Genomic DNA, 12,222 nt, shown 5'->3' on the forward strand with positions numbered 1-12,222 from the left:
CAAACAACAGCCCCTTACACGCCCCAATCCAATGGGATTGCGGAAAGAAAGAATCGTTCATTAAAGGAGATGATGAACGCATTGTTGATAAGTTTTGGTTTGCCACCAAACTTGTGGGGGGAAGCCATTCTTACGGCTAATCGGATACTAAATCGAGTACCCCATAGCAAAACACAATCCATTCCATATGAAAAATGGAAAGGAAGGAAGCCCAACTTGAATTATTTTAAAGTGTGGGGGTGTTTGGCAAAAGTACAAGTTCCTAAACCCAGAAGAGTAAAAATAGGACCGAAAACAGTTGATTGTGTTTTCATAGGATATGCGACCAATAGTAAAGCATATCGATTTCTGGTTCATAAATCAGAAAATCCTGACATTTATAATAATACGGTTATAAAATCAGATAATGTTGAGTTCTTTGAAAATATATATCCGTATAAAAAGGAATGTGAGTTTTTTGGTGAAGGATCTAAACGACGTCGGGAAGAAACAAAAGAAAGTACATTTTATCAGAACGATCCTAGACGTAGTAAACGTCAAAGAACGTCTACTTCGTTTGGACCAGATTTTGTGACTTTCTTATTGGAAAATGAGCCTCGAACATTTAAAGAAGCTATGTCTTCTTAGGAATCATTGTTCTGGAAAGAGGCAGTCAATAGTGAAATAGAATCCATATTGAACAACCATACATGGGAATTGGTTGATCTTCCTCCTGGAAATAAACCTTTGGGGTGTAAATGGATTTTTAAAAGAAAAATGAAAGATGGTGGCACTATTGATAAATTTAAAGCAAGACTTGTTGTCAAAGGGTATAAACAACGAGAAGGTCTTGACTACTTTGATACATATTCTCCACTGACGAGAATTACGTCCATACAAATGCTAGTAGTTTTAGCTGCAGTTTATGGTCTTGAAATTCATCAAATGGACGTAAAGACAGCCTTCTTAAATGGAGATTTGGAGGAAGAAATTTACATGGAACAACCTGAAGGGTTTGTAGTTCCAAGTAAAGAAAAGAAGGTATGTAGACTTGTTAAGTCCCTCTACGGACTAAAACAAGCACCCAAACAATGGCATGCGAAATTTGACCAAACAATGTTGTCAAATGGTTTTAAGATAAATAAATGTGATAAATGTGTGTACATTAAAAATGTTCCAAATCACATAGTCATTGTTTGCTTATATGTGGATGATATGCTGATAATGAGTAATGACATTGCCAACATAAATACGACTAAGCGTATGCTAACAAGAAAGTTTGATATGAAGGACTTGGGAGTTGCAGATTTAATTCTGGGGATTAAGATCCAAAAGACTCCTCAAGGACTGGCATTGTCACAATCTCATTATATTAAGACAGTACTTGAAAAATTCAAGCACTTAGGCTTTAAAGTTGCAAAGACTCCAATTGACGTGAATCTTGCATTAGCAAAGAACAAAGGCCAAAACATATCACAATTGGATTATGCTCGTGTGTTGGGATACTTAATGTACATCATGAATTGTACACGACCAGATATAGCTTGTGCTATAAGTAAACTGAGTCGATACACGAGCAATCCAGGTCAATCTCATTGGATGGCAATGAAACGAGTTTTGGGATACTTAGAACATACCCAAAACTTTGATTTGCACTACAGTAAATATCCTGCGGTGATTGAAGGATATTGTGATGCAAATTGGATCACCGGTTCAACTGATTCGAAGTCCACAAGTGGATATGTATTCACTATTGGTGGAGGAGCGGTATCTTGGAAGTCGTCCAAACAAACATGTATTGCCCGCTCTACAATGGAGGCTGAGTTCATAGCCTTAGATAAAGCCGGTGAAGAAGCTGAATGGCTCCGGAATTTCTTGGAAGATATTCCATTTTGGCCCAAACCGTTGGCACCAATATGCATACACTGTGATAGCCAAGCGGCAATTGGAAGGGCTGGGAGCGTTATGTATAACGGTAAATCTCGTCATATACGACGAAGACATAAAACCGTTAGGCAACTTCTCTCTAGAGGAATTATCACGATTGACTATGTAAAGTCAAGTGATAATGTGTCAGATCCACTTACAAAAGGCCTAACTAGAGAGGTAGTTGAGAAATCATCGAGGGGAATGGGACTATGGCCGAGAACAAGTCATTGTGGCGGTAACTCTACCTAGAAGACTGGAGATCCCAAGATCTAGGTTCAAGGAGATCAAACAAAGTCATTAATGACGGTTCAACATTGTCAACAAAATTTGTTTTAGTCCATTCTCGTGATGAGACAATGTTCAGTACCAAGGATAAAGCATTAAGGCTTTTTAATGATTTCTAAATTTGATACAGGGTATATCAAATAGTGTATCTATGAGATGACACGTTTAGGAATCACCTATGTATGTGTGAAGTGTTAGCCGCTTCAAGAAGAATTTTGCAAGGCCAATTCTCTATGCACTTATGAAACCAGACAGTGTTCATGGCTGAAAGGAACACAACAATGAGAACCAAAGACGGTTAAGGTTGATTGTGTGACTTATGGTTGTCTAGGTATACATTAAAGTTCGACGGTTCAAAGATATCAAATCTACCGATTGACCGAGTATATCCGACATAAGTTCACTACGGAAAGTTCAAAGGGAAACCTACTTATCCAGATGCAATTATTCCTTGCTTGCAAATCACACAAAATTTTCATGCATACTTCCGTGATATAGTCATTCCCCATTCATGTGGGGGATTGTTGAGTTTCTTTTTAATATAGAAAGGTATTAAAAAGAGGGTGAATGGGAAATGGAGGGAAATGAAAATTTTGAGTAAATTTTTTAAGTTTCCCTCTCTTTTTAATGAGACATTGTCCCTCATTGGTAGAGGAAAAAGAGTTTGGTGGGTTTATATACAAATGCACTTCATGTAGCTCTTAAAGAGTTAAAAAGTAGGCAAGTCTCGTGCCGTCGTCGTCGCTCGCTCGCTCGGCTCGGCTTCGGCTTCGGATTTGGTCAAATGATCGATTGATTGATTAATTTTTTGGACCAAATTTATTTGTTAATAGTAGATATTAACGTAATATTATCCGTGTTTGTAACGGATATGTTCCAATCCGTGTATTGTACCACCAGTTGCAATAGTAGCCGCCTAGTGCTCCGCCCACCATGGCTAAGTGCTTGCTCCATAACAAGCTAGTGCATGCTCCATCATGGCTTGCTCCATAACAAGCTAGTGCATGCTCCACAACTGACTGCTATAAATATGAGCAGCAGTAGTTGGAGAAAAACACATCGAAACAGAATTGAGAGCTATTGATCTTCTCTTCACCGAAAACTCAACGTTGGCTATAATTTGCATTCCTTCCTCTCAGAATTTCCATTCGACTTCTGAGTTTTCCTCCCTTGTTCTGCATTGTTTTAAACTACAAACAAAGCATCCGTAAGTGTGATTTGCTGCCGAACTTTGTATTCGCTGAAACACTGGGGTTTGAAGTACCGCTACACCAGTGTGTAATTCGTTCTATCCTGGGAGGAAATAATCCATAACCTTGGGTACTAGGAGGGGATTAAATTCCTTAAGGAAACACTGTGAATTCAGTGGACTCGAATTAATTTCTATTTTATTTATATTTACGTTTATAAGCTAACGTTCTAATTTCCAGAATCATTATTTACAAATACAGGCATAATAATAACACACTATACACGTATAGTTTTTATCGATAACAACATTTCAAAATATAATTTTTTATGACAAGTAAAATTATAATTTTACCAGCAAATATATTATCTAAATCACCAAAAGAGTTGTAATGAAATGAATAAGATCTTTCTACTCTCTTAACTGATGTTCAAATTAGAGTTCTGAAATGAAAAAAGCCTCGATAAAAGCAACTTTCCTTTAACAAGAAAGCGAATCCAAATTAATATGAACCAATGCAAATATCGAAAATCAGGTCCAAAAGATTTTTTTTAAAAAAAAATTGTCCAAGAATAAAAAGGTCAAGTGTTTTGGGAATGTAGCCAAAGGAGTTTAGGTAATCTGAAGGGAATAGGGGTTAAGTAGTAGTAGAAGTTAGATGGGGCGACAATAGAATCTCAGATACACGCCTTGATTTGTTTTTCTCAATCATTTTTCATTGATATCTAGGCATTGACCTATAAATATCATTATTATTCATGTTACTATCTATCTATTTATTTATTTATTTTTATTTTTTTGTTTGATGATGGAAAAATTTTCCCTTCTTAAAAGAAATTCAAATCTTGACCCCGTCGACACCGCCGAGCATGGCCGTCCAAGATCCCGGCCCCTCGCCGTTGAACCACGTGGCAGCCCTACCTGTTTTCTAGGACTCTGCCGGCAGCTACTGTTGATGACGTCAATTTGATTCGTTTTCTTAATCTTACCAATATTATTTATTTGTTTCTTTGAGGTTTAATATAATGCAATTTGAGTGTTACTATAATATATAATAAGATCACCTAGCAAAAGTTTCAGATGGATTACGAGGATTTCGAAGAGGTATAAACTACCCGTGTTTAAAATTGATGTGACACGTAAATAAAGAAAGTATAGTAATTATTTTTGGCACAGATAATGTAAAGAAACGATTGAGTTACTTAAAAATCAACTCTGCCTATATGAATCTTTAAGCAAAAATGATTATGAAACTCATAAAAATCTCATGAATCTTCACAATACTAGAAGATTAATATAACTAGTCCCAACTAGTGCAAAATTAATTGATAAATTAAGGTTGCCCTTTTCTTTTTAGTTTAACAATTCAGTTTCTACAATCCATTGTCCCAACTAATCGGATTCGCATAGTATATGGCTAATTAAACTTCCTAACAGGAGATCTTCATTCTCAAGACTCAAACCGAAAACCTCTAGCTAGCTGATGGTGAAGGAATCACCTTCATCTCACAACACTTGTTAGTGGTAATTAAGTAGGCGTTTGGACATAAGAATTGTAAAATTCAAAAAAATGGTGAAAAAAATTTTCAAGTGAAAATGGTATTTGAAATTTAGAGTTGTGTTTGGACATAAATTTCAGTTTGGGTTGTTTTTGAAATTTTGTGAGTGATTTGAGTGAAAATTTTGAAAAACAGTTTTTTGCAGTTTTTCAAATTTTCGAAAATTTTCAAAATGCATCTTCAAGTGAAAATTGAATATTTTATGAACAAACGCTGATTTCGGAAAAAAGTAAAAAAAAAAATAATTGAAAAAATCTTCCATCAAATTTTATGTGGCACTAAGATCACTTAAAAGCCAATTACAATTAAAAGCTTATACTCCAAATAATCATGATTTAGTAACATGGAAAAAACCATTTGCTTCGTCACTATCCATGCATATAACTTAAAACTTTTTAAAATTATCTTTTTAGGTGGCATATATAACTATATAAATTAGTTAGGAATAGATAGAGAGAGGAGGGGACTGCTGTGCTAGCTTGAGTGAGACCTATTTTACCATTCTCAAAGAAGGGGGTTGGGTACTACTAGTTGGAAAAAGACTCTTGTCTATTTCATATCCTTCTTTCCTTCCTCCTCCCTTCTTATCCCTTCTTCTTTTCTCTCATCTTAAGAGTCAAAGAAAGATCATTATATTTGGAAGAAAAAAAAAGGAAAACAAAAATGGGTAATTGTCAGGCTGTAGATGCAGCAGCATTAGTAATACAACATCCTAATGGAAAAATAGATAGGATGTATTGGCCTATGACTGCTAGTGAGGTTATGAAAATGAACCCTGGTCATTATGTTTCTCTCATTATTCCTCTTCCTATCTCCTCCTCCGATGATAATTCCGACGATAAAACTGTTCGTTTCACCCGTGTTAAGCTTCTCCGGCCAACGGATACTCTAGTTCTTGGCAGAGCTTATAGACTTGTTACAACTCAAGGTATGTATCTAGTTCTTTGTTCAAGTTCACAACTTTTGCTGCAAAACCTTTTGTTAGTTATTCTTTTCTTGATGTTAATAAAGTTTGTGGTGTTCTATTTACAGAGGTGATGAAGGTATTGAGAGCAAAGAAACATGCAAAGATGAAGAAGAACCAACCAGAGTTGCAAGAAAATCAGAGGTCAAGTTGTGAACTTGAAGCTGGAAAATCTGAATCAGATAAGAACAAGGTAGGAGTAATAATTTTGAACCAATCAATTGTAAATTTTATTTTTATTTTGTTCTTTCTTAAAAATTACTATCTACCAAGAAACAGAACAGTCACAGAAGGGAAAAGGGTGCTATCACAACTATGCCTTTATCCCTAACTTGTTGAAACCGACTATATGAATCCTCGATATTTGTTCTGTTCTATTTAAGCTAATCTCACCAATTACTTAGAAAGGTTAGACAGGAAAAGAGGAAGTTCTTAAATGCATGGCCAATTAAACACTTTTAAATATACAAGCTTTATATCCCTTTTGTGCAACAAATGCTATATTCATTTAAGGAAACTTAAGGATGGGATCAAAAAGTAAACGAAAAAGAAATATTCCAAGAATTCAATAACCAATAGCAGAGTTGAAAACACGAAAGAGACTAATATATAATGATATTCAGGTTAACTATTTACATAAAATTGATCATTTGCAGGCTATGAGACATGAAGGACACAGGCAAAGGCCTGGAGCAACAAACTTAGCTGCTGCTGCTGCAAGGTTCAAATCATGGCGTCCAACTTTACAGAGTATTTCTGAGTCCAGTAGCTAATGGTGGTTGCAATCCGATCACCGGCAATGGGACTTCTAAAAGATAGGCAACAAGGAACTCACAGAAGTTGGTGGTTCTCATTCAGCCATTGTCATTCACAACTCTAGTTAATGAGGGATGTTGAGCAATAATGCTTTTGTATAGAATAGAATGGAAAACTAACTCCGCTTGATAGAAAGAACATCCCATAATGGAAATACATATTCTCCAGAATTCTAGCATTGTTCTTTTCTAGAGCAGAAGCTAGATTCAAGATTAGCCACGGCTACTTTTTTTTTTTGGTAATTTTATGTCGATGGTTCGATTCAGCTTACACACACCTCGACTATTCCACCACATACCGGCTACCTTTTACTAGTACAGTACCAAGCAACTCTGAAGATTAGCCATGATTATCGACCCATGTATGCAAGAAAAAATGACGGTTTTCATTGTCTTAGTTGTTTTGAGGTCCAAGTCTCCCAATCCTGATCAACATAATTTTGAGCCCACAATAATGATGCTCGCGCAGACAATGCCGCTCCTGGAAGTTTCCTCTCTTTGAGAGCTACCATCATATCAGTAAAAGGCTCCACCAGTAGTGTCCCGGGTCCTCCATATTCTTTGTGCAAGAATTCATTAAAAATCTGATTAATACAAAAGAAGGTACTTTAAAGCTAAAGAATAGCAAACCAACTCTATAATCTTTTAATACTCATGAAAGTAAAAAGCATCATATAATAAATGTTTATTCTAGAAAATGCCAGTGTTGGTGGCACAAAAGGCCAAGTACAGCTTGATATAAACTGTCCCTGCTATATTTCTATAGTAACAAGTACCAGATATTTCTTTCAAATATCAATCATTGTACTATTTCCAGATCAGTAACAAGTCAGATTGTCAGTAGAAATAAACATGATTTTATATTGAACAAAATCTGTAGTACACTAAATGACCTTTGGATCAAGAGTTGTGTGCTAGCTAAGTATGTCAGTTAGTACAATTATTTCACTAGAAAGGACCATAATGGGCGTGATAGTGTTTTATGAGGTTATTCATTCCAAGTTGTTAAACTGAAGTTGGAAGATAAAAAAAAATAAAAGGCAGCCTGGTGCACAAAGCTTCTGCTATGCGGGTTCCGGGGAAGAGCCAGACCATAAGGGTCTATTGTACGCAGTCTTACCCTGCATTTCTGCAAGAGGTTGTTTCCACGGCTCGAATTTGTGACCTCTTGGTCACATGACAGCAACTTTACCAGTTATGTCAACACTCCCCTCCTTAAGTTGGAAGATGACAAGCAATATTTATGATAGTCTGGAAATTTCAGACAAAGGAATGGATTCACTCAATCTAACTAATAGCCTGTTTGGCCAAGCTGCAAAAATCAGCTTATTTTGAGGAGTGCTTTTTTTCAAAAGTGCTTTTCTCAAAAGTACTTTTGGTGAAAAGCAGTTTGTGTTTGGCTAATTAGTTTGAAAAGCACTTCTGAGCAGCAATTAGTGTTTGACCAAGCTTTAAAAAACTGCTTCTAAGTGTATTTTTCTCAAAAGTGCTTCTCAAAAAAGTACTTTTGGAGAGAAGCTACTTTTTTCTGTTTCTCCTCAAAAGCACTTTTTTTCCTTCCAGAAGCTTGGCCAAACACCTCAAATTGAGGCCAAAAGTGCTTTTGGCCAAAAAAAAAGCACTTTTGGCCAAAAATAAGCTTGGCCAAACAGGCTATAAAAGCAGTTAACTCCCCCAAATAATATTTGCTCAAGAGGACTATAGCTTCAACTATAGAAAGTAAGAACAACCAACTAAAATTTGCACAATTTTCACAGATCAAGGGCAGAATATTAAAATGAAAAAAGAGCAGGCTATTTCCAAAAACTCTTTTCCAGATCCAATCAAAGTCAGCACATTTAAGTAGAACATTCAATACTGAGACAGATTGTCAGCATGTCAATTTATTGCGACCAAAGACAAACTATTAGGAAAAAAGGTCAAATTATGTTGAGAATATTGAATTTTCTTTCCTTCTCATGTCAATTACTCAATTGGCACTATATCTTTTATAAGTCTCATCTTCATTAAATGAAACATCTGATTCTTGACAGTCTATGGGTTCAAACAAAGAAAAGTAAGGGGCAAATGCAAATTCAAACTAAGTCAGTTACACCTAATCATATCTGGTGGAGTAAAGTCATCTCATCCTTAAAAACTAACAAGTGAAAACCAGATAAAAGTAAGTTTTTACACAAGTATTCTCAACGTAGTTAGAGGTAGCAAAAGAGTTTACTCCTGAGACTAATATTAGGAAAAGGAAAATGATACAACAGCTTACTCCACATGTTCTGTAATTTTAACTCCGCGAGGTTATATTTAAGTTAGATGGCACGATTTATGGACCACTAGAGGTGTTTCCAAAATCAGCCAGCTAATTCTATATCTGCGGTAATTCCTCTTAAGCTCTCCACAGAGCACCAATGGAACCGAATTTTTTATGAAACGAGGACTATATTCTGGAGTTACACAAATTCTGGTTTTTAATCTTCAAAAGGTCCACGAAAACCGCTATAAACCTCACTGTTGTAGGATCAATTGGAAGAGAGCTTCATGATCCTCTAAAGACTATAACTGCAAAAGACGAACTCTCAACACTAAATCCCACTCAATTCTTCAGCATGCTCCGAGCAGAACTTACTGCACCTGTTCAGCTGGTTTAAAGTGCAGTTATCTTCTAATATGCGAACCAAAACTGATAAAATTGTTCTTTTCCATGCTGTAAGCTCTGATATCTGTCCCTTTAAAGTAAATGATCCAGCGCTGTATGTGCAAAATCAAAGAAAAACTACGGATAGATCTTCCAAGTAATCACTTCCAAAGTTCCAGTTTATTGCATTTTATTTTAATGAATTTTAAGTTTAGGCCATATTTAATGCAATTAGACGATTTCATGTTCCATGTCCATCAGTTTCGTATGATCTTTTCTTCATACTGTCACTGAGGGAAGGAACATGAAACTATCAACAACTAGAGGAACGAAGCAGATATCTTGGAACATAAGCAACCATGATTCAGTAGAAAGCCTAAAACCAGAATTAAATGAAAATCCACTAGAACAACACTATGAAATTCAGTCGTGACATTTAATCAACCAAGAATTTACACATTAGTGAATAGAACATTTCTAAACTGCAACATTGCGATCTCTTCATCAATTAGTATGGTAATCCGAATGTTGGAACATAAAGCAAGGACAGGAGTCCATCTTTACATATTCAAGAAAGGTTCAGCATACATGCCTTCTACAATAACTATCATTTACCAAGCACAAGAATATAATCTTTTACCATTAAACGCGCATCAAAAGCGAACCAGAAAACATTCGTAAAAAAAATTACAGAAATGAGGAGATCAATCAAAAAGAGATGTAATTAATCAAAGGTCTGACTGAACACCACACATGTATTATAAGTACTCAATTAGAAATAGTCCAGCTAAAGTAACATGAATTAGACCCAACATACGAGAAATATAAAAAATAAAGCAAGTTACATATCTTCACCTAGACATTTCATTAAACATATCATGAGATGTCCAATTCCTAAACTTTAACCAAATCTCATTCTATTACCACCATATAGAAAAAGAAATTCTTCCCCAACACTGAGAAGTGCCACTAGAAAGCCTTACCTCAGCACAAACACTAACAACATCATCAAGCTCGTCCCCAAATGTCTCCTTTTCTTTTGACAGCTTCTTCAATAGCTCAGTCTTGAACTTCTGTGTCTCCTACATTTCGCAGCTAAATAAATCAATCAACATTAAATAGTGACAAATTAAAACTCAATTCCAAACTAGTTAGGTGCATTAATGAATATGCTATCTTTTAAAGGCACATAGGGGATCCCAATTAAAGATGTCAATCAATATTAACAAATAAAAACTATATATAAGTTCTGCGCAAGTGAAAATTTATTCCATCAAGTCATTTAGTAAAAGGTAACTGGAAGTAATTCTCTATACAATATTGGTAACCTTAAGAAAATGGAAAGCAATCTTCTGTAATAGGTGAAATTATACTGATAGTGTAAAAAAGTCATTACACTGTCAGCGCATAACTTAAACCCGTCAAAAAAATACAATTAAATTTCAAACTAATTACTACTACTCTATTGGGGCTCATTTCTTTCTAATAGTACATGTAAACAAATTTTCCTTCAATAAACTATCCCACAAACAAACCGCGAGTTAGATTACAGTAATGAGTAGTATTATTTTTCTAGTTAAAGGGCTAAATTTTAAGTTATATAAAGAGTGAATGATGCAAGAATGAGTTACAGCAACAGCAAATTCAGGGATTGGGTCAGGATAGACATATTTCTGAGGCTGTGTTGAACTCTGAGGAACTGACAAGTGCCTCGTTGAGATGGGTATTGAGAAGTGAAGCTGGAGAGGGATTTTGGGTTGGATTGAATGATTAAATATTTTGGAGGGAAATGGAACTGCTGCAGCGGTGAATGTTAGAATGTTAAGCGCCATTGTTAGAGATTTTTGGAGGGAGGAGAGTGGTAGTAAATTAGTAACAAGAAGTTGAAGCAAATACGGGCCCACCCCAATCCCCATATACTGGAGTAAATTTTGTTGGTGCTAATTCAACCTTATGTTAATTAAGCAAAAAGTAAAAATCATTTAACTTTGTGTTAAAGTCACCTTTTTTTATTATATAAAAATTATTTTACTTTGCTCTATTTATCACAAAAATCACCTTGGACAGATTTTATAATACTTTTACTTGAAAAGTCTATTATATCTTTGATATTATAAATCCTCTCATGTATATAATACCTTCTATATTATATAGTATATAATATATTTTTACCTAGGTATTTTACTTATAATTAAAATAATTTTAAATTATTTTATTTATTATTTTTATAATATATCCATATATTTAATTTTTCAATTGGCACTCAATTTGTTTAATCATATTCAAACATGAACACATTTTAAATATAAAAATATTTATTTTTAATATTTATTTAAAATAATAAAAATAAATTTGTTTAACAAATGATAGTTTTTTATAGGCAATAAAAATTTAAATAAAGTTTCAAAGATATTTGTGTTTAATATTAAATTTTTTAAAGCTTTATCTGTTAATATTATTTATTTGAAAGTATTAATACGATGTGTCATTTTGCTAAATGTGGATATTTTATTTATTAAATTAATGGGTATGGCTTAACTGATAAATCAATGAGTGTTGATACCCAAATTTTTTTATATATTTTTATGTACAAAATATCTTTCAAAATAGCGTGTATATGCATATATAGGTATGTCCCAAGGTCCAATTATTTTTTCTAATTTTTCAAGAATTTTTAAATCAATTTACTGGCCTATTTTATCAAGAAAACCCCAATAATTATCCCCAAAATTATCATTTTAGTGATTCATTTATTGGAGTCTCATGTTTACACTGAAATATGGCTAAGATATTTTTTTATATATTTTTTTACAAATTTATTTGGTATTTTAAGGATAAAATTGCATAATTGCAATATTAGCCATTTTTAGTTT

General features: G+C 34.4%; 2 protein-coding genes across 5 annotated transcripts; one reads left to right on the forward strand and one right to left on the reverse strand.

Moving 5' to 3' along the window:
- The first annotated feature begins 5,408 nt into the window (after positions 1-5,408).
- LOC104240021 (uncharacterized) lies at positions 5,409-6,940 on the forward strand. The gene is made up of 3 exons (XM_009794799.2): positions 5,409-5,869; positions 5,974-6,098; positions 6,562-6,940. The coding sequence occupies exons 1-3, from the start codon at positions 5,605-5,607 to the stop codon at positions 6,676-6,678; spliced, it is 507 nt and encodes a 168-aa protein (XP_009793101.1). The 5' UTR covers positions 5,409-5,604; the 3' UTR covers positions 6,679-6,940.
- Positions 6,941-7,207: 267 nt separating this feature from the next.
- On the reverse strand, positions 7,208-11,205 carry LOC104240022 (uncharacterized). 4 transcript variants are annotated; one of them, XM_070160507.1, is made up of 3 exons: positions 10,981-11,205; positions 10,333-10,431; positions 7,208-7,279 (listed from the first exon to the last, which is right to left on the reverse strand). In XM_070160507.1, exons 1-3 carry the CDS (start codon positions 11,179-11,181, stop codon positions 7,232-7,234), a joined length of 348 nt encoding a protein of 115 aa, XP_070016608.1. In that variant the 5' UTR covers positions 11,182-11,205; the 3' UTR covers positions 7,208-7,231. The 4 variants fall into 4 exon arrangements, with proteins under 4 accessions (XP_070016608.1, XP_070016607.1, XP_070016606.1 ...); XM_070160506.1 differs by lacking the exon at positions 7,208-7,279 and adding an exon at positions 9,019-9,462 and having other exon boundaries at positions 10,333-10,422; XM_070160505.1 differs by lacking the exon at positions 7,208-7,279 and adding an exon at positions 9,019-9,462.
- Positions 11,206-12,222: the final 1,017 nt, after the last annotated feature.

The sequence above is a fragment of the Nicotiana sylvestris genome, chromosome 10 (assembly GCF_000393655.2).
Source record: "Nicotiana sylvestris chromosome 10, ASM39365v2, whole genome shotgun sequence".
Classification (NCBI taxonomy): Eukaryota; Viridiplantae; Streptophyta; class Magnoliopsida; order Solanales; family Solanaceae; genus Nicotiana; species Nicotiana sylvestris.

Bases quoted from the DNA above. Each gene is read 5' to 3' on its own strand.
- LOC104240021 (XM_009794799.2), top strand. From the start codon at position 5,605: ATGGGTAATTGTCAGGCTGTAGATGCAGCAGCATTAGTAATACAACAT. The intron at 5,870-5,973 runs GTATGTATCTAG...TTCTATTTACAG, and splicing joins TAGACTTGTTACAACTCAAG to AGGTGATGAAGGTATTGAGA. The intron at 6,099-6,561 runs GTAGGAGTAATA...GATCATTTGCAG, and splicing joins CTGAATCAGATAAGAACAAG to GCTATGAGACATGAAGGACA.
- LOC104240022 (XM_070160505.1), bottom strand. From the start codon at position 11,181: ATGGCGCTTAACATTCTAACATTCACCGCTGCAGCAGTTCCATTTCCC. The intron at 10,432-10,980 runs GTAACTCATTCT...TGCGAAATGTAG, and splicing joins TCCCTGAATTTGCTGTTGCT to GAGACACAGAAGTTCAAGAC. The intron at 9,463-10,332 runs GTAAGGCTTTCT...TTGCACATACAG, and splicing joins TTGTTAGTGTTTGTGCTGAG to CGCTGGATCATTTACTTTAA.